Source organism: Eschrichtius robustus, chromosome 12 (assembly GCF_028021215.1).
Source record: "Eschrichtius robustus isolate mEscRob2 chromosome 12, mEscRob2.pri, whole genome shotgun sequence".
In the NCBI taxonomy this organism is placed as follows: Eukaryota; Metazoa; Chordata; class Mammalia; order Artiodactyla; family Eschrichtiidae; genus Eschrichtius; species Eschrichtius robustus.
Genome location: NC_090835.1, coordinates 94,471,888 through 94,493,886, shown reverse-complemented (window position 1 = coordinate 94,493,886; position 21,999 = coordinate 94,471,888). Strand labels below are relative to the sequence as shown.

Here is a 21,999-nt window from a genome sequence, read left to right as displayed (position 1 = left end):
AGTAAAGTTAAAAAACATGCCTACTTAAATTTTACATGACCTTTCAAGTCTTTATTACTTTCATTCCCCCTCCTCTACTTAGGAAAACCTCACTCATGAGTCTAAACCCAACTTAGCAATCACCTCCTCCAAATCTTTCATAATACCACCAACTTGATCAACCTGTAGTCCCACAGTACTCGACCTACAATTCATTTGCCCCTTCTTTCTGGAAGGCACTGTGAAGCAGTGAATTAGAACACAGGTTTTTAGAGCCAAACTTCCTTGGTTCAAATCCTGACTCCACCAGTGACTAATTTTGCATTCTCAGGCAAGTCACTTACCCTTCTGTGTCTGATTCCGCATCTGTAAAAATGGAGGTAATAATACCAGACTTTGCTAAATTTAACACTCCCCCCTCCCACACCTTATCTCAGATACTGGGGTACACTTTGCAATCTACATTAAAATGATGCCTTACAGGCACTGCAGATTTGACGAACTATGGCCATGTTTGTAAAATTTTGTGAGGATCAAATGAGTGAATACATAAAAGGCACCATAGAAACATTTAATGTATTTATGTTTTTTAAACTGTAGGTAGTTACATGTCTCTTCTCCCACTACACTGCAAGTTTCTTAAGGGCGTTATCTGACAATCTCCACAAGAAGAGACACCCATCTAATTTAGCTCTATCTGTCCCTAACAACCACAAGAGTGTTCGCCGTAAAGTAGCCATGTAAATATTTCTTGCCATGTTCACCTCTGTATATCGTTTGCAGGATCTGGTTTACCTGTACTCTGAACCCAGGACGTGGTTAAAAATGTAATTAAAAGGAAAAAGAAAAAAGGCATTTATATAGCACTATTTTCACATACACGATCCATACGACCTAAAAAACAAAAAAAAGCAAAAAAAAAAAAAAAAATCCAGACAGTTGATCTCATTATAAATGAGGAAAATTTATCTGTATAGTTAACTGAGCCAATGTCTTACAACTAGTAAGAAGCAAGACCTTCATTAAATTCAGTGTGCCTCCTGCTGCATTAGTTGCTTATAGAAATGACTAATGTACCTACGTTTTCTTTAAGCCAGAGGTGAAACTACTGAACTAAACCAATGCAGTAAGTCAATGATACCATAATCTATTTATCATACTGTTAAATTTAACTTTTTCTGTTACATACAAATGTTACTGATAATAACAAAGAATAAAAAATGTTGGCAGAAAATATAGAAGGGCAACAAAGGACAACCAAACTCAGTATCAGGGCTGTCTCTGGCCCTCACCTCCTAACTTTGTATGGGCTCAAGATCATTACTCTAGAATTTTTTTTTTTGAAGCCAAGATGGGCCTTCGGTGTAATCCAGTTTTGTATAGTTTTCTCCAAATCTCTTTCTTTTGTTATGCCAACCTCTCCTGTTTATCCTTTAGGGCTCAGATCAAATTGCTACCTCCTATGAAGTTTCCCTGTCTGGATCTTTGCTACCTACCTGCCCCTAGAAAGAGGTAAATACTCCATCTTGAGCAAATCACTTACTTAGCTCTTAAGTTATACTTTACTGTACTTTGTCCCTCCTAATCTTTGACCTCTCCCCTCCTACCAACTAGATTGAACGGCTTAACACAGAGACTCTTATTTGTCTCTTGATCTCCACTGCAGAGCTTAGAACTGGCACACAGCAGTCGCTATGTAATTATTTGGAAAACTGGGATGGGAGAAGATCCGTGAAGACTAGATAACCTTTAACGATCTATTCCAACCCTGAGGTTCTATTTCATTAGAATCACTCTGCTTGCTAAGACAAACATTTTTTCTATCAATAGCAGTTAGCCAAACTTCTTGATTTTTAGTATCAGTCTTCTGGCACAACTTACCTAAATAGGTTGTGCATTTAAGAGAGAGAGAAAAAAAAATCAAGTGTGCGGCCTGGGGACCCATGTATTTTTTAAAAGCCCCACAGCTTACTCACCTAGCTATAAACCAAGTAAAATGAGAGAGAAATATATGGTCTAGGTCTGTCACCAAGCCTTTTCTATGAAGTGCCAGACAGTAAATATTTCAGCTTTTGCTGGTTCATTTATGGTCATTGTTGTACATTCATCTTTTGTTTTCTTACAAATATTAAAAAAATGGGAAAACCATTCTTAGCTTCTAGGCTGTACAAAAACTGGATCTGGCATACAGGCCATAGTCTGCCAACTCCTAGTCTAGATCATGAACTACTGGAGACATATAGGGAAAAGGCAGAGCCAGATAAAGAGATCAATAGGACCCTTTATGTCAATAGCTTTTAGTTTAAAATTTTTTCAAGCAGAAGTGGATATATGCCCATATTAACTTTCCTAAAGCTACTGCTTAAAATCAGATTTGGACATAGAGCTGAAGACGGAAGTATGACCTAAAGCTCTGGAAAGTTGGTTATTTATTATATCCTCAAAGTACAAAAATGAGGATATATCACCTTCTCTCATGGAGTCAAGACTAAATAAGAAGCAAGATGTGAAAGTACATGGCACACAGCAGATCTCAATAGTTTCCTCCTTGTTACATACCAATAAATGCTTATGGAATGAGTGGTACTTCTCCCCAGATAGACTGTCAGTTCCTGGAAGACAGAGGCCATGTCTCTTTTCCCCACTTAGCAAAATGCTCAGGTAGAATAAGACAACCATTCTGAAGGAAGGAGAATGATCAATCTACCCCACAAAGGTTGTATTACACAGCCATGCCCAACCACGTGGGTTCTCTATAGTCTGGCTTCAAGGTATGTTGCTCTAGCTTCATCTCTAACTGCTTTACTTCTGGACAAACTACCTAACCCCAAACAAGCGTGTCTGTCACAGTACTTTCCTACTCCCCATCTTTGTTCACGTGTCCAACTTTCCTTTCTATCCCCAAGGTCAATTTCAATTGGTATTTCTTCCATCTCTCCCCAAAGCTTTCACTCATCAACACAGAGAGATTCTCTTTCTTTTGAAATCCTATAAAGTGTCAATCAAATGGTATTTGGGTAGGAAAATCTCTTCTGTAACCCCAACAGCACTTAGCACACTCTCAATTTATTGAACTGAGCAACTGAAAAGTGATTACATTAAAAACCAAGTACTGGCCCCCTATTTTAAGTCTTTTTAAAAATATTCTGAATATTTCAGTAATTAAACACAGTATGTGGCATTATAAAGTAAAAATGTTGGAAGTACTTATGATACTTAACACCTTTGTTATTTAATCAAATAGGAGGCAAGACTTTGAGTCTTTTAGCAAAATGTATGGGAAAAAATTAGGTGAAAAAAAAAAAAGAAAAAGCTAGTTTCCAAATTCTCATGGGATTTATTTCTAAGATTCTGGTTTGCCATTTTTGAATATGCTGTGAGTAGTTCAATCAGGACCATCCAGTACTGTAGGTATTTTTTATGTGCTAAAGGGAAACAGATAAAACTGAGAGCTGCCATTAATTTCAGGTAGTACAATGTACTGTCATCTAAACTTTTTACAATGTACTGTAGTAATATAAATTTTAAAAAATTTGAAGGAGATTTTCCATGTGTCTGATAACCATGAAGGTATAGAATCAGAGGAATGACATGAGCACTTTTTGAAGGAAGGCAAAAAAAAAAATCTTGGGAGAAGGCTTACCTATCTTTTATAGGCAGCAGGGCTATTGAAGGAGGGTCTCCAAAAAAGACGCCTGTCACAGAGCCAGAATCCTGTCCTCACAGCAGAAAGGTTGTACTGGGTGAACAGATGAACAAAATAAGTATTAGCTTAAAATACACTATTCTTTTAACAACTTGGCTGAGAAAACTCGAGAGTGCCAAGAGTAAAGAATGTGCAAGCCTTGCTGTATTCCACAAAAGATTATGAAAGCAAGTTTAACCCTAAACAGATTTTATTATGGTAATTATTCAATTTTGCCTTCCAACAAAAGGTTTCAATAGTTTATATAATTCTGTAATTCCTCTGATCAGATTGAGATGGGGGAATTCTTATTTTTTAGAACATATTTAAGGACTAACAAAGCTTTCACGTTCACCCTCCCACCACTACCAAATAATCCCTCAAATGGTCCAAATGTTTATCAAAACTATAACTGAAAATTTCTCTCACTTGGTAAACTTTGTAGGATGGCTCACTCAACATCACACTTTTTATCTGCCTTCCTCCTACAGACACAGGAAAGCTAACACTTGGGTCTTACTGGCCACCCCTACAACTAGAGGTGGCTGGGTAAAAAGTTCCGGCCAATGAGATGTACATGGAGATCTCTGGTAAAAGGTATCCCTGACAGGGGGGAAAAAGCCAAAACATCACTAGAAGAAAAGCCCTTTGCTCTTTTTTTTATCTGGAACAGGGATACAATGCCTAAAGGTAAAACAATCATCCTGAGATCATGAGGTTTAATGCCACACGTAAAGATGGTGGCTCAGGAAGAGACAGTCCCCAGATTCTTAGTACCTTTCTTGAGCCGCTCTACTAGCCCAGAATTGCCTCTCTGCGGACTTCTTGTCCTGAAAGAAAAAGGGAACTCCTGTTTTGGACATTATGAGTAGGGCTTTTAAGTATTCAGAGCTGAAGATATTCCTGATGTATCTGGGAACATTCAGATAAATTCAATACTCACGAAGTAAATATCCATAGTTTGTTTTATACTTTCCTAGAGATAAAGAGTATTTATAAAAACACTAGGAAACAAAAACTGAAGAAGCATTAAGCTAGCTTTTAAGTGTCTAAAATAGAATTGTTTTCTCTAATGTGGAGAGCACTGCTTCTCCTTTTTTTCTGTACTCTCAATAATTTCTCTGTACCTAAGGTAATACCTGTTGTGAACGGCATGCCTGAGTATGGTTTAATCTCACTGGTTCATTTCAGGAATCCTCCCCTAAAGATGTACTCCAATGTGTAAATCAGTTGATTTTCATAATAAGTTTACAGAAAATAATTAAACCTCTATTCTCTCATTCTAAAGAAACCTCATCTATCAGTTTCTTCCTGGTTCCAAATTGCTCTCCCTCTACTGCCCTAAGTAAGCAAATGTCCAAGAGCCAAGGTGATAAAGAAGTTTAGACCAGCTCTTTTATAAAGGAATTATTACCCAGGTCACACTCAGAAAGAGCACCTTCTTATTTGAATTAATTTTAAAGAAAAAGAGAATTAAAAACTGCTGTGAACCGCTCACTGCATATCATAGAAACAGAGGTATAGGTACAGAGAACCTCAAACAAAATGTCTTAGCAATTGCTGGCTAACATGCTAAATGTGACATATTTCATATAAAAGACTTAAAAAAAAAAAAAAACCCTGCCAATTCTTTTTTAACTGCAGTTTTCAGTGATTTCAAACCTACATTTTAAAATAATATTTACTTATAAATTAAGTATCCTACTCTTTCACACAGCTAAATATGGAAAGTAGCAGGTGAATAATATTCAGCCTCATATAACTGGCTAATGAACAACTATAACTTGAACTGGATTTCTGCTTAAAACTTCTGACTTCAGCAATATGATATAGATTATTTGGTCCAAAACTCTCAATTTACAGAGGAAACAAGAAACAAGTTCAGTTATTTACTCCAAGAATCTAAAACAAGAAGCTGATCTTAACAGGGAGAAGTCTTATCTATGAAGGAAAAATTCATTTCAGGAAATAAAAATAAATAGTATTAACCCAGTAATTTTCCATGAAAAAAAATCTGCAAAAAAAATTCCATCTATAAGCAATCCTCAACTTTTCCAATCAGCCTGCAATTCCTCTGTGTAGCCTCTTAGAAAAGAGGTCCTTTCATAGTACTGACCAAAAATACCTCAGTTTATGAAGTCCCTAACAAGGCTGCCACTTAACAGACTCTTCAAAAAAATAGAATAAGGGAAAACAAAGTTACTATAGAAATACTATCCTTCCTGCCAGCACTTACCTTTCAAAGGCAATCAGAGCCTTTCACAGTAATGGAATCAGCAATAAAGTTTTTGAGGAGGATGGCCCTAAATTTGAAGGAGTCTTTAAAGAAATGAAGAATACCTATGTTTGCTAGAGGGGGATTTATCAGGAAAAAAGAAAGTTTTCTCAGTCCAGATTTTACTGGCATTATATTTTATGAAGTCTGTCAATACCAGCCCAAGTAGAAAAACCAAAGCAGAAAACAGAGCATTATGATATAGCTTTTATATTGTGTGACTTTATATACTTAATGTCTGAAAGGCATTTTTGTGGTTTTTTTTTCCTCCATGGATTTTCATCATTTGACCTGGGTTTCTAGCAAATGATCCTCGTTTAGGGCTTTGATTTGTAGTGGGACAGTTCCATTTGTAATCATTATCCAGGAACCAATATGGTTATAAATCAGGAGTCATCTACATTCACAGATGTCAACTAACTCTATTCAGAACAAAGGGACAATAATCTGGAAAGCAAATGAGAAAACGAGTGTAAAATATCCTCACTTTTTAACCTGCACCTTAGTAATGACAAGAAGACTGGATTTATAAATCTTGCATATGGTAAAATGTCATCTTAATACTAATAGTAATAGCAGCAGCTAACACTTATATAGTACTTGTGCCAAGTACTACTCTAAGTGCTTTAAATAAAGGCACTTAATACAACCCTTGGAGGCTGGTACTATCATTATCCCCATTTTAAAGATGGGAAACTGAGGTACAGAATTTATAAGTAACTTGCCCAAAGTCAAACAGTGATAATCAGAGTACAGCTGGGATTTGAACCCAGTTTCCAAAGGCCATGCTCCTAATCATCTTGCTTCTACAAAAAAAATTAGATGTTTACATTCTACGACAACATTTCATGCTTTAAGTCTGCCTTTAAAAAGGTCTTGGGAAGCGTAGTGAATACACAATAGTAGATAACCAAAAATTTGCTGAATGAGGAAATCTATTACTGCAAAATTGCTACTATTTATATTCACATATAAATAACACGTTTTCCTCCTACATGTCCTTAAAATCTATTCCATAAAAACCCTAGTGCTCAGATTACTCATCTTCCTTCACACCAAAAATATATTAAGATACTAGTTATGAAACACCTGCTGGATCTGTAGTATCCTTTTTAAAATTATGAAGCATTCTATACTTAGCTTTATAGAAGTCTTTATTTATAATCTGACATTAAAACAAGCACGGATTTTAAATACCTAAAGACAAGTTACACAAAATGCACACCTATAAAATCACAGTTCACCACATCTTTATTCTCTCTAATCCAGCAGTTATCAACTGAAGGTGATTTTGCCCTCAGGGGACATTTGGCAATGTCTAGAGACAGTTTTGGTTTTCACAGCTGGAGGCTGGGGGCAGGGATGTGCTACCGGCATCTAGTGGGCAAACACTCTGCAATGCACAAGACAGCCCTCCAACACCAAAGAATCATCTTGGTCCAAAATGTCAAGCCACATTAATCAAGCCCCTACATAAGACAAGGGGGATTACCCAATTTACAGATCAAGTTTTGATCATTAAAGAGAGCACTAAAACAAGTTAGAATAGAGCCAGCAAAACACTGTTAACAATAACAGGAAATCATCTCCTTGTACCCTCTTCCTCATCTACTTGATTGAAGATACATATTAAGGAGAGGGTAAAGCTAACCCCTTACATGGTTCAGCAGCTCTCCTCTTCCCAAAGTTTTTCTTCGGAAACTAAATATTCTCAACGTTTTATAAATACTCCCAAGTAAAAGAAAATGACGGGCATTCCTAAGTGACACAAAATTTGCCCACCAATTAAATAAACTTCAAATGCCACTAGTGTCATTAAATAATCCCAAACTGAGATAAAAGGGTGGTCCTTAAACCCCTTGCTTTTTGCATAAAGCAGAATAAAATGGTACAAGTCAATCATAAATTAATATACTATGAAAAATTTCTTTAAAAATCTCCTTTGTGTTCCTGTCAGGATATGCACTCCTCGCCCTTTATTTACGTACTCTAGTCTTCAAGGTCCAGCTCAAACCTAGTGCACATCAACCTCATTCTTTTCCAACTCTTACACTCTGGCATGGCAATAAAACTAAAAGCTCCTTAAGGGAAAGAAAGGGTTTACACGTAATCATTTCTGTGTCTTTGGAATTAAAAACCAACATGGTACATACATAGTTCCTTCAAATCTATGCCTTCTGTCTTAATCTATTATATAGCAGGAGTATTTAACTTCTCTCCATGGAAAGAAATGAGGAAAAAACCCCAACATTTTACCTCCTCTTCACTTTCTTTATCTTCATCATCTGAAGACTCTTCTTTGTTTTTCTTTTCCTCTTCATCACTGCTAGATTCATCTGACAGAATTTCAGGACATTTGGTTCGCTTAGCTTTCCTGGACATTCCAGAACTGTTCCGTTCCTTCTTGTTGCCTTTGCTAGAAGTTTTTTTAGATTTTGGCAATGGCTGCGTAAAATAAGGATAACATCAATGAGGTATTATATTTCCAAGTCAATCACCTCTTTTTGATAACTACTTCTCAACTCTTCTTGTTCCTGTCTCAAGAAATTTTATTTCCAAGCTTAGCAGCTTTACAGAGAATAACTCATCTTTAACTTCATGTGTCAAGTCAACCTTTTTGTCTGCACTACCAATACCCTTCCATTTTTTTAGAACCTTAGGTTCTAGGCAAGAGACTTCACATATTTGAAAGAAGTCTGTGTTCTACATTCTGATATGGGACTAGAAGCCCAAGTGCACACTGTGTTAAGTTCAGGTATTTGTTTACACTTCATCAAGACAATATTTTCAGTTAGACTTGCTATATATTTCACTCCTACAAGCATTAAAACTATCACTGCCTTCTTGCTTTAGGGGACCCACTAATCGACCAGGAGGAATCATCCATAAAGGAAATAAAACCTCACTTTACATATCTTGAATTTATGAAACATATAGTTTATATTCATATTACCTATGGGTTCTACTTTCAATAATGCCAGGATTATATTCTCACTGATGATTTTAAATATGCAATAAGTGTTGAGTATGTTAATTATGAAACGAATTAAGAACCACAAAATAAGTACCACTGCCATTACTTTGATATTCAATTAAAGTAAACCATGTATATTTAAAAAGCAGAGATCACATGAGGAAAATAATTTGATTAACAAATTTAATTTTTAAATGCTTTCTTAGGGGAGTACTTACTAACTTCTGAAATTGAAAACTATAAAATAAACTTGCATAAAGGATCTGAAAAGACAAAGACTAAGGAATTAAAATTATTTACTTCTAAAATCACGGGCATCTTTTGTCTTTATTTTTGCCTATGTTATTTTCTACAATAAGGAAAATTCTGTAACGTAACCTTAAGATACGCGACTGTGTAAATGTTATTGGTAACTTTAAGCTATCTCTCATGAAACTAGCAGAACCACAGGTCCCTTCTCTTCCAGGAACTTTCAGTCTTAGGGGTCACTGTTACCTGTACAAAAATTAAGAAAAGGTGGCTGCTTTGTGTAATGTGGCATTTTCAGGCTATCTACGACCCACAGGACAGCCTCTAGCTTGCCCACACAACCTACCCTTCTCTAAAGACAGACTGGGAAACAGCCAATGTAGGTACCTCCAGAAAATAAGTTAGTGGACCAAAGATATTTCTCAGAGAGGTTCTCCACAAGAAACCTCCTAGAATGTATACAGATAACCTTGTTATGTGAACTACTGCAATTACCACCTATTACCAGGAACCAAATCCATCTGGATAAATTCTTCGATATGCTTGTTTGGAGAAAAGGTAACTCACCACCCAAACTCTCACTACTCACTAAATGAAATCCAAGACATGAATATATTTGAAAAATGTGATATCCCTCACTATGTCAGCTCAGGAACCAGATGCAGGTAATAGGAATATAATCTGTATGGGAAACCAGTAAGATGAGAACTGGAATGGATGCTAGATAAATTTATACAAGAAAATGAAAGAATGCTGTATCATTCAAGAAACCAATCAAGAAAATGCAACTTCTAAAAATAAATGAAGAGACTTTCATTTTAAAAAATTAATAATATATAAATGCCTTAGAGCTTTCCTATACTGGTTCTAAAAATAGCTGAATCTATTAATCAGAATCCAATGTCAAGAGCATCATCCCTTTTTGGAAACAAAATCTGATTAACAGTCAAGCTAGAAGTACAAAAAGATAGTAAAACAATGTTAAATCAATAATTTTAAGACTATTCTAAAGCAGAAAAAATTAGTATTAATGACTTTATAGTGTTTTCCTTAAATGATGGAAGCATATGGTAGCACAGAAAATAGCTTGAGATTGATACCATTAGATTAAGGAGTAATCATCACAGAATCAGATATGAAAAATGGATATAATTAAGAGTAAGATTCCATAAAAAAGGATAAAACAGTGGTTCTCAAAGTCTGGTTCATGGAACCTGCGGTTTCCTGAGACCTTTCCAGAAATCAAAAGGTCAGAACTATTTTCATAATAATAGCAAGGCATTATTTATTCGCTCTTTTCACTGCGTTGACATTTGTAGTAATTGTGCAGAAAGCAAAGGTGGGTAAACCTACTGGTACCTTATCGAGATGGAGGCAGCAAACTGTGTTTGTAGTCATTATACTCCTCACAACCACACACCGGTTCTTGATGAAACAGTAAATACTGTGTTAACTCTCAACCTTTGAGTACATGTCTTTATAACATCTGTGTAACAAAATGGGAGGTACACATAGAGTACTTTGGCTACATAAGGAAGTTCACTGATCTTCTCAAGGAAAAGCACTTGCACAACTGAGCAGTGAACTAAGCTACATTTTTTCATGGAATATCATTTTTAAAAGAATAATTTAAAAACTATGCCTATTCAGACTTAGGTGATAGACATAGTCTCAAAAATAAATGTGAGCCTGTCACCTCAAAAAAAAACTGACAGTATTTATTGCCCATGATAAATTTCAAGTGAAAATGAAAATTTTGGAAAGTTCACATCCACTATCATGGACCTGACAGCCTCCCAATACCTAAAGATTTTTTTTTCTGATGAGACGATGGTTATATTAATGAATGTGACTTTTTGACAGTGTTCAGTGAAATGCGCCAGCATTTGGAAGATATGCATAATTCAGGGAACCAACATTTTCCAAGTGGAGAGTGCATATTACAAAATCATGCATAGGTAAAAGGTCCAAGTTTATTAACATGGTTTTAGATACATTACAACTAACCTTTAAGAACCTCCCCATTGTGGAGTTTTGGTGTTATATCAAAGGAGACTATCCACAATTATCTGAAAGGGTTTTAAAAATATCCCTCCTTTTTCTAGATACACAGCTGTGTGTGGCTGGATTTTCTTCATGTACTTCAAGCAAATCAATACATTGCAACAGAAGGAAATGCAGAAGCAAATGAGAATAGAGCTGTCGTCTCTTAAGCCAGACATAAACAGATTTGCAAAAACAGAATGCCATTCTTCTCATTAAAATTTTGTATAGTTATTTTTCATACAAAATATTACTTTTGTTAACATGTAGTGAGCCTGTCGTTATTTTAGAATTTTTCAGTTTTAATTTAGAATACAGTAAATATCAAAATAACCCACATAAACAAAAGCTCTTGAGGTCCTCATTGATTTTAAGAGGGTAATTGGGTCTTGAAACTAACACATTTGAAAATCACCGAGGAAACGTTGAATATAAACATATCCCTCACAACTCAGGCAACTTAGTAATTGCTTCTGGGGAAATAGTGTTCAAACTCACCTTTTAAATAAATCAACTAGAACCCCTCCTTCCCCATTACCATACGCCTTCAGTTTGTAGCTGTATGACAAAAATATCCTTAGGTATCACTATCCAGCTAATGGTCAACAGGACCAAGAGCAGACAAAAAGTCCCAGAGCTATTTTCTGGTTTCTAATCTTAATGCCCATCTCCCCTCACTGATGGTATTCCCCTGAACTCCTAGGCCCTCTAGATCTCTTCCCAATTTCTTTCCTATCAAAATGAGAAAATATGAAAATATCTGCTAAAAGATTGAAAACAAACTGAAAATGCAAGGTCATATAATTAACACTTCAATAAACATTTCAACTCAGTGATGTCCTTTGTTACTGTTAAACAATCAGGGCAAACCTAATCCAGATTTTAGAAGAGTAGTGAAAACTGTAAGACTTTTACTTCCCTGTCCAGCTCCTGGGCTCTCCTGATGATTCTGGAAATACAGTCCAAGAAACTTCAAAGAGCCAGCTTTTTTCTGTCACTTTTTCATAACCTTATTCCAGTATCTAGTAAATATCCAGCTCTAATACACCACCTTGCCTTTCCTGATCTGATTACAGGTTGCACACTCTCACCAGCCCAACACCTCACCCTCAGCTCAACCTGTTTCTGTTCTTCAAGTGCCTTGTAGATACATAACTCTGGATACTTCCTTTGTATTTCTGTCCCATTTGACATTTAGTTAACAATTATTTTTCTTAATCTTACATCCTTTACATCTGATAAGGGAAAACACATCCGTATGCCTTCTCTGTTATTTCTATCATGAAACTGTTGCAGGTATGTCCACGGAAGGCACATTCTTTGAATGTAAAAGATATTACTGAATGTTGACAGCAATGCTAATTAAAATGTTCCAGAAAAAAAGAGAATGGAGACACTACAAATAACTGATTTGTTACTGAAATAGTAAAAAGTGATCCTCACTTTGCCAGAAGGCTTTGGATGCATTAAGAAATTCAAGATCCTTTTCACCAGTTCACTATTTACACCTGATCGCTCCAAATCAAGAACCTCGCAGATGCTCTTTAACATGGCATTTCTAAATCTGAAACAGATAATGGAAGAAACCAATGTGATTACGTAGGAAAGTTTATAAACATTCTCCACAATATAAAGATAACAGCTAACCAAACTGGCTCAGCCACAAACATTAAGAAGACAGCCAATGTTTCTCTGAATCTCAGAAGTACTCCCGATAATCGTGACTACTGCACAAAATACAACCAGATGTAATTATTAATAAATGGAAAACATCATTTACCAATTAAGTCTTAAAGGTGGTATGAAAATAAATTCACTTAGTTCACTGAAATATAACGTAAAAAGTTTTCAATACTATAAAATTCACAAACTTGTTAATTCTTCTGGCTGGTGATTAAACAATACATTTTCCCCTGAGTATTCCTACTGACAATGTCTCAAACAAGGTATAGGTAATGACCTTTAATACTTAGAGTTTTTAAACTACAGGGGACTTAACAAACAAAAACTCTTATAAGAATATATCATCTCATTAAAAAAAATTTTTTTAAAGAATATATCATCTTGTTTGCATTAGGATGGAAATGATTTCTATCAAATTGATTAACTTCAAAATAGTTTAAATGGTACCTATAAGTGGGAGAACAGAGTGGCTGACAGGGAACAGGAATGGAAGAGTTTTCACTACATTTCCTTTGGACCTCCTGAATTTTGTACTGTGTGAATGATTTACCTGTATCATTCTTCTAAGAAACAGAAATGTCTTTGAGTTTTCAATAATCTTGACAGCCGCTATTTATCGGAAATAGTTAATACTTTATGATGACATGGTCTTGGAATTTAAAGCAAAGAATCAGCAGTCCACTGAAAACGTAAGGGCAGTTATATTTAAATGTTTAAAATTAAGTTTGAAGCACATTAACTATGATATTTATAAAAATAACTTACTTTTTCAACATTTCTTCCTTCTTTTTATATTGGATACTTCCTTTTTCAAATGGAAATCCACTGAACTGACCCACATTCTTCTTTAATGAGGACACCTGAAAATGTTTCTCCTATCATTAATGCTACTTATTACCCAGTAATGTACACAAATTTCAAAGCCAACACCTTTATTTTCACACCTGTCTCCACATTATAATATTGGTGTATTCAACATTTTTTCTTCACATTGGAAAACTGTATTTGCTACTAAAATATTAACATTATAAAGTGTTCACAAACTCAATTCTTTGAAAATAACAACTTGAATTGAAATGTATTTCATCTGGGAATTTTTACTAGTAATTATAAAACCACAACTAAATGTTATCTGACAGCACCAGGGGATGTGGAAAGTTACTAAAAAGACAGACTACTCCCTGGCGGTCCAGCGGTTAGGGCTCCGTGCTCTCACTGCCAAGGGCCCGGGTTCAGTCCCTGGTCAGGGAACTAAGATCCCACAAGCCGTGCGGTGCGGCCAAAATAAATAAATAACATTAAAAAAAAAATGACATCCTTTCCTTAAATAATACAAGTTACTAGTAATATTTCTTATTTTCCAACAGAAAGTCAAGGATTGATTCCTTAAAAAGTAAAGAACAGAGCACCTCCAAAAGTTAATCCCATTTAGCAGTAATGGGACTTGTGTAGATTAGATTGTTGTCAGGGTCGAATGAGGTAACACACATGAAAATAAATTTTACCATGCTTCAGACAGTCAAACAATGTCAAACTTTACTTTGCCCACTCACAGCTCAAAGCAAAGTCTCCTCACTTATATGGAATACTGAAGTTGTGTGTACAGTATAGTAATTCAGTAAATGAAACACTGATTTATTCTAACATTGGCAAAAAATTACCACCTAGTTTAACAGATATTTCCTCAAAATGAGATACAATATGCTGTATCATTTATTTCTGAATGGTTAGAAACATCCAAAAAAGGGACTTCCCTCGTGGTCCAGTGGTTAAGACTTCGTGCTCCCAATACAGGGGGCCTGGGTTTGATCCCTGGTCAGGGAACTAGATCCCGTGTGCCGCAACTAAGACCCAGCGCAGTTAAATAAATAAATAAATATAAATTAGTTTTTTAAAAATCCAAAAAATAAATTTCTTCTAATACAGTTAAAATCACTAAAATCATCATAATTTTGATTTCACAATGTGAAATTTCAGTTTGCCTTAAAAACAACTACAGTATAAAGAGCCCTGGATGTTAAAATACTAATGGCTAATATCCAGCTACGTGTCCTGTGATAACTCATTCAACAGTGTGTTGGCTGGCTCACTTTTGTAGGGTATGGAGATTGATCTAGTTGATTGCTTAAGTCCTTTCCAGAACTAAAATTATGCTTCTATTGTGAAGTATTTTAACACATAAGTATACTACTAGGTAAAAGGTATAAAAAAGGTCTTACTGTGCCTGGTCTGTTGTAAAGCAGTTTATGTAGATTCCTAAGTTCATCCGTTTTCTTCTTACTCAGAAAAAAATGTATCCTTTCAATTTCACAAAGTTTCTGCCCCTTTCCTAGGAAAAAATACCATGTTAAATACCCATTATGTGTTAGAACATTTAATTTAATAAGAATTATTTTTACAGCATAATTTACATATAACTTCTGCTCTAATAGGGCAAATTAAATAGAATTACACCGGTTATATATTGCTACTTAGTAAACACTAAAAACTAATAAGCACTGCTATCCATCATTTTGTACATTTAGGCGTTTTCACTATAAAATGAAAGGAACATAAACTTACCTTGTGCAATTGTAAATGGCTCTCTTTGCAAGGAAGAGACTTGCATTGTCAACCTCTCTACTTTTTTCTTTTCCCTCTTGCCTTCCACGATGAGACTCTTTTCTAGAAATTAATTTAATACTTCTTAAATAACAAAAAGCTTAAAGAAGGTATTAACTTTTTTACATAAACATAAACTCTTCTCCTGAGCATGATTTTGAGAAGCAAATGATACAACAGAGATGAAAATACTTGATAAGTTAATAGCATCACTGAAGTTTTTTAAAAGTAACACTTTACTTACCTGGCAACCCCACAGGGGAACCAGTTTAAAAAAAAAAATCAGAAAGCAAACATACTTCTATCCAGCTACAATTATTGCTATGGAAGTCCAGTCATTTTATTTGTGAAAAATCGCCAAGGTGCTCATTAAACCTACGATTTGACTAGACATAATTCTATTAATTGGGATTCCATTTACCGTACATCAGAAAACAGCAAGTTTAGATTGAGATTATAAGAACTTCAAGAGATATTCAGAGCAAAGCAATAATTTAGTAAGCTGACAGAAGAAAAACAACAGTAAGGCAGAGCAGCCTGGAGTTACTATGGCTAGGGTAAAATTCTACAAGTTTACATTTAAGGCAATCAATTGGGAGGGCATTACTTTGTAGCTCAATAAATGATGTTCATAATAATGGTCATAAAACCCTGTAAAAAAGTTTTGCAATGTTTAATCCGGACTGCCTTTTTTTTCTAAGCTAGGTAATATATATATTTTACAATTTAAACATTATGCTGGATTTTCTTTTTTTTATTTTTGGCTGTGTTGGGTCTTCATTGCTGCGCACAGGCTCTCTCTAGCTGCAGTGTGCCAGCTTCTCGTTGCGGTGGCTTCTCTTGTTGCGGAGCACGGGCTCTAGGCCCACTGGCTTCAGTAGTTGTGGCTCGCAGGCTCAGTAGTTGCGGCACATGGGCTTAGCTGCTCTGAGGCATGTGGGATCTTCCTGGACCAGGGATCGAACCCGTGTCCCCTGCATTGGCAGGCAGATTCTTAACCACTGAGCCACCAGGGTAGTCCCTTGGCTGGATCTTCTAAAACCCATTTACTTTCTGACTGAGATAAAGTCAGAAAAATAAGAGGACACTATAGATTGTTGGAAGTCCTTCCATTCATTCACCTGCGTGCCTGTTTTGTGCCAAGTGGCACTAGATACTAAGGAGGCATCAACAGATGATGAAGAAACTGAATATTTCTTGAAAGAGATCATGTCTACTGGAGTCCATGAGACACAAATATACTCCAAGGTAGAAGATGATAACACTTTAAGAAAGATAAAATTGAAAGTTCTGTGAGTTGATGAAAGAGTAATTCTTTTTGGATTATGGAAAAAGGACCAAAACATTGGATCTGGCTTTGAAGGACAGGTAAGATTTGGAGATGTAAGGATCTGCCCACAAAGAATTAGTAAAAAGAAAGGGATTCCAGCAGGGGTATGCTGGCAATGGAGTGTAGCATGAAGAGAAAGCCCTCTAAAGCAACGCCGGTGACCACTCCGCTCCCTTTCCCTGCGTGACAGAAGCCCTTTGCTTGCTGCTGATTACCATCTATAAGCTAATGACTTTCCTGGTCCACCTCCAGCCCAGAGCCTTCTCCTGAGCTTCAGGCTGTCAAGTGAACAGCTCCACTACTTCATGTCCTACAGGCACCAAACTCAGTGCATCCAAAACAGAAGTCATCATCATCTCCAAACTCACTCACCTTCATGAATTCTATCTTTCAGAAAATGGCAGTACTATCCACCCAGCTGCCAAAGACAGAACCTAGGAGTCATCTTTTACAAGGCATCTCCTACCGCCCTCCCCCTCACTCCCCAAACCACTGCCAAGCTAAGTCAATTCACCCCCTTACTTGGCACAAATTTCAGTGTCTTGTTTCTATGATGCCTCAGTAGTAGAGTTAAATTTTCAGGGCCAAGTAGGATAAAAACACCCACAATTTCAACTGCTCCACAAACACCTCAAATGAGGAAAAGGAGAACAATAATAAATTAGGACAACTATAGAACTGCCTGGGGATAATTTTTTTTTTTAATTTTCATGTGAAAAAAAAAATTACAATTTAAACTGCCATCCATCTCCCGAGCATTACTGTACCGGTCATTTATAGAATTTTTACATGACTTCTATAATTTCTTCCTGATGTGAAGAAATTCATCATCTCGGTGGTATCCAAAACCCAAAATTGGAGGAAAAAGCGCTGAGAAAGTCTTGGACTAGTAGTGAGATACCGCGGCCAATTTTCAGTTATTATATTATGAATAATTTAAAAATAATTCATATTTTTCCTAAGCGTTTTTGTACTTAAACGTGGACATGCTTCCCCTCTTGGAGCACATACCACTTTAGACAAACAAAAGGCACACGGTGTAATCTCAACCCAGAATGTATTTATAAAAAGTGCTGACGGTGGACTGGTTTAGACTTAAAAAAAAAAAAAAAAAAAAACAAACTTGACAGTGAAACCTGGGTTTGGGACGAAAACCTCAAACCTCTTCCCAAGTTTGGTTGAGCGGTAGTCAAATATTAAACAAACCTAGATTGGGCTAACACCACGAGAGAAGGCTAAGATCTGTGGCACGGAGCTTTAAGTGGTTAGAAACAGTTTAGGAAGCTGGCACACCTCAGAGGCACTGCCCCATGCATCCTGGATAAACGGACGCACCACTCAATTCTCTACGGCTCCTCGGTTTCGTGCGTCCAAACAGGCTACTACCGCTCTCCCTCAACACCAAAACTGAGACAGCGCTGAGCCCTCATTTAACTTTCTTTCACAGTTCACTGCTTTCGTATGTAACTACTTTCTAAGGGAGCGACAGCTTTCACCGGTGTTTCCCCGTGAAAGTAACTCCCCTGAGCCTTTGAAAAGAACGTCTGCTGAAGTTCGGCAAATAAATTAAAACTATTAAAATATTTCCAGGACTCGTATTACTAACTTTTTCAAGTCTTAATATGTGCTTTCAGTTAGGACCCTACAATAACTTCAAAAGGCAAAGGACGTGTACTTAAATTAGCAAAAATAAAACATTACCTTAGGAACCTCCAAGGCTAGCAGTTTCAAAAAAAAAAAAAAAAAACAGATCTGAAACTTACAAACTTCCTGTCAAATGATAAAATGGTATGAACTTCTCTGCTGCTTGCTGGCGAGAAGTAAACTGCACTCCAAAGTAGTAACAACGGAACGAGTCATTTTTTTTTTTTTTAATTGGAATTCCCAAAGTTATTTTCTCTGCTACTGCTCAACACAAAAAAACCCCTAATTCCGCAAACATTCTTACTGAAAATCACTCCGATTTAGCGTCTCTAAGCTCAAAAACAGCCAGAACACCGTTTTCGGTAAAATCGATCACTAGCAACGAGACTTCCTCCCCACCTTTCTCTTCCTCCTCCTCCTCCTCGTCGTCGTCCTCGTCCTCCTCTTCACTTTCTTCTCTCGGGCCGGGCATTTCGGGCTCTTTCTCGGACGCGGGCTGGGCGGGGGCTCCCTCTCCCTCTGCAGCAGGGCCGGAGGAGGACATGCTGTGGACCTGCGGGCGGGGAGGAAGCCACACGTCTCGGTCCCCTCGTCCCCGGCTGGAAGGACGCGGCGGCCCCAGCCGGCCGCCCCCGGGAGCCGCGGGAAACCTGACCGCAAAGTTGCCTCCCAGCCTAGCCCGGTCTGCTGCTCTCACTCCCCGGGGGCGGCTTCCCTCTTGCCCCGCGGGCAGTCCGGCCGTCCTGAGGCGGGAAAGCGCGGGCGCCTAGCCGCCCCTCCCACCGCCCGGTCCGCGCCGCCGGCCGCCCCGCGTCCCCTCCCCCGCCCCAGGCCGCCGTCCAAATGGCCGCGGCGGTGCGGGCGGGCCCCGCGCGCCCTCTCGGCCTCTCCTTCGCCAACGCGGCCCTCACCACGGGTCCCGGCCGCCGCGGGCCTGGCGCGCGAGGGCACGAGGACGCTCCGGGAGGCGGCGACGGGCACCGAGCAGGACGCGCGCCGGCCACTCGCTGGCGTGACGCTTACGCCGCGCTCTCGGCTGCCCAGAATCAACAAGATTTTCAAAATGGCGGTTCGGGAAGGAAAGCGGGAATGCGGCGGCCAATCAGGGCCGCGGGCTGGGAGTTGGCGCGCGCGGAGTGGGGGAGGCGGGGCGGGCCGGCGCCTCTGTGGGAAGCCCCGGCGGGCTGGGCCGCGGCGGGGGCGCGAGGGTCGTCCTGGCCGCGGGTAGAGGGGCCGCGCGCTCCCGGGCCGCCCCGGCGGCGTCCGGCGTCAGGTCGGCGTTCTGCCGGGAAAGCGCCGCTTCCCGGGCGGCGGGCGGGAGCGGGCCCGGGACCGGCGAAGCGGCGCCGAGCGGAAGAACGCTAGAGGGCCTGCATGTGTATTGTCTCCGTGGCTCGTTCCCGGAAAAGAGAAGCGGCCGCGGGTCCGGGAGGGGGCGGTCGGAGGGTGGTGAAGAAGTTTACATCCCGTGAAGTCGCTGCTACAGTATTTCCCAGAGGTTGAGGGGAATAACTAAGTGAGCGATCGCATTTGGGTCCCAGAGATCACGCTGGTGATGACTCCCGAATCTGCTGTATTTCGGAGGACCCCGTCGCTTGTAAGGTGCACCGCAAGGGAAAAGCCCCTACCACGTTGAAAGTTCACAGTCACAGGAGAGAAAAAGATTTCCAGACCTGTAAATGTAGGGGGAAATCATGTGTGTTAGTTGTAATAGAGGAAATACGGTATCACCCATTCCAGACTCTTCTCCCAGAGTTCTAGGCCAGCTCCGCAGAATCCTTTAAAACTCAACGTTTAAAAAAGTGAACACATTGCTCCCATACCCTTGAGTTTCCGGGCTTGCAGGTCGAAACCCTTGCAATAAACTCATCTTTTGGCTTTGTTTAAAAAAAAAAAAAAACAGTGCTTCCCCCCGCCCAAATGCTCCCCCTTACTGTATTTGATTCCCTTCATTTTTTCCCCCCGAAGTCCTCAACCACTGTCTGCCCAAAGGATCCTTTCACTGGACGAACTTAACAGAAATATGATCAGTTAAATTTGCCTGAATGGACTCCGGTTTGTAAGGCAAAAGTTAGACATTTTCTTTGAATCTTCTTTTTTCCTTTTGTGCCCCTACTGAAAACGTAAGCAAATCCTGTCACTTATACCCTCAAATTTTAAACCGTTTTTCACTCTACTGATGTCACTCAGATCCTGTCCACTCTCTTGCTTGGATTTTGACATAGTCCCTCACTGGTCAGGTGGCTTCCACATTGCTAGCCCCACCTCCTACTAATCACGTAGCAGCCAAGGTGATTTGTTTGTATTTTTGTTTTAATTATCAGATTGGGTACTCGCTTGCCTAAGACTCTCCAATGATTCCCCATCATACTTGGAATAAAATTCAAAATACTTGTGGTTGTCCACCAAAGAAAAATGCACAAGCTAAAAGTTGCGAGTTACTTTTTTTTTTTAATAAATTTATTTTTGGCTGCGTTGGGTCTTCATTGCTGTGCCCGAGCTTTTCTCTAGTTGCGGCGAGCAGGGGCTACTCTTCGTTGGGGTGCACTGGCTTCTCATTGTGGTGGCTTCTCTTGTTGCAGAGCACAGGCTCCAGGCGTGCAGGCTTCAGTAGTTGTGGCACGCAGACTCTGGAGCGCAGGCTCAGTAGTTGTGGCGCACGAGCTTAGTTGCTCCACGGCATGTGGGATCTTCCCAGACCAGGGCTCAAACATGTGTCCCTTGCATTGGCAGGCAGATTCTCAACCACTGTGCCACCAGGGAAGCTGCGAGTTACGTTTTATTCGGGGAACTTACTGAGGACTATAGCCTGGGAGACAGCCTCTCAGATAGCTCTGAGGAACTGCTCTGAATAAGTAAGGGAAGAGCCAGGATATATAGGAGTTTTTGCTGAACGAAACCCACAAAACAACAACAACAAAACCCAAACAAAAACATGTAGTCAAACATCAAAAGATGACTGCTAATCACAAAAAAAAGACATCTCAAGTTAATGATTTTAGTGCTTTTCTATGAATGGGAAGATGCAAGAGATTGGGCTCATTGGAAATTATTCCTCAGAAATGCATCTCTTTTTTTTTAATAAATAAATTATTTATTTATTTTATTTTTGGCTGCATTGGGTCTTTGTTGCTGCATGCAGGCTTTCTCTAGTTGCGGTGAGTGAGAAATAAACTTCTGTTAAAATTGTTTAACTGCTGTTAAACTTTTGCCAAAAGAACCTGTCTCATCCTAATATACCATCGCATCGCAATAAACGAAAGATGCTCTGAATCTTCATAATAAGAGTTTATGTTGGTTTGCATGCATTTGGCAAATCCCTATTGACCACTTATTATGCATCAGGCCCTGTTTTAGGTGCGAAGAATACTGTGATGAACAAGACAAAGTCCCTGCAGCTACAAGGAGTTTACATTTTAGTGGGGAAGACAGACAATAAGCAACTAAAATTTTCAGGTAGTGATAAATGCAACAAAAGAAACAAAGACCTTACTTTTTTGTTGTTGTTGTTATAAATTTATTTATTATTTATTTAT

The 21,999-nt window shown here is 38.6% G+C and overlaps 1 protein-coding gene across 2 annotated transcripts in view; it reads right to left on the bottom strand.

Moving 5' to 3' along the window:
- The window catches only part of DEK (DEK proto-oncogene), a 29,609-nt gene extending 9,751 nt beyond the window's left edge, over positions 1 to 19,858 (bottom strand). Inside the window, exons 1-7 of one of the 2 annotated variants that reach the window (XM_068557925.1) lie at positions 19,375 to 19,858; positions 18,863 to 19,016; positions 15,451 to 15,552; positions 15,108 to 15,217; positions 13,654 to 13,748; positions 12,649 to 12,769; positions 8,196 to 8,384 (exon numbers count right to left, since the gene is read on the bottom strand). In XM_068557925.1, coding sequence (XP_068414026.1) covers positions 8,196 to 8,384; positions 12,649 to 12,769; positions 13,654 to 13,748; positions 15,108 to 15,217; positions 15,451 to 15,552; positions 18,863 to 19,007 — 762 coding nt within the window. In that variant the 5' untranslated portion in view covers positions 19,008 to 19,016; positions 19,375 to 19,858. Of the gene's footprint in view, positions 1 to 8,195; positions 8,385 to 12,648; positions 12,770 to 13,653; positions 13,749 to 15,107; positions 15,218 to 15,450; positions 15,553 to 18,862; positions 19,221 to 19,374 lie in introns of those variants that run through there. The other variant, XM_068557926.1, reaches the window with a different exon arrangement.
- Positions 19,859 to 21,999: the final 2,141 nt, after the last annotated feature.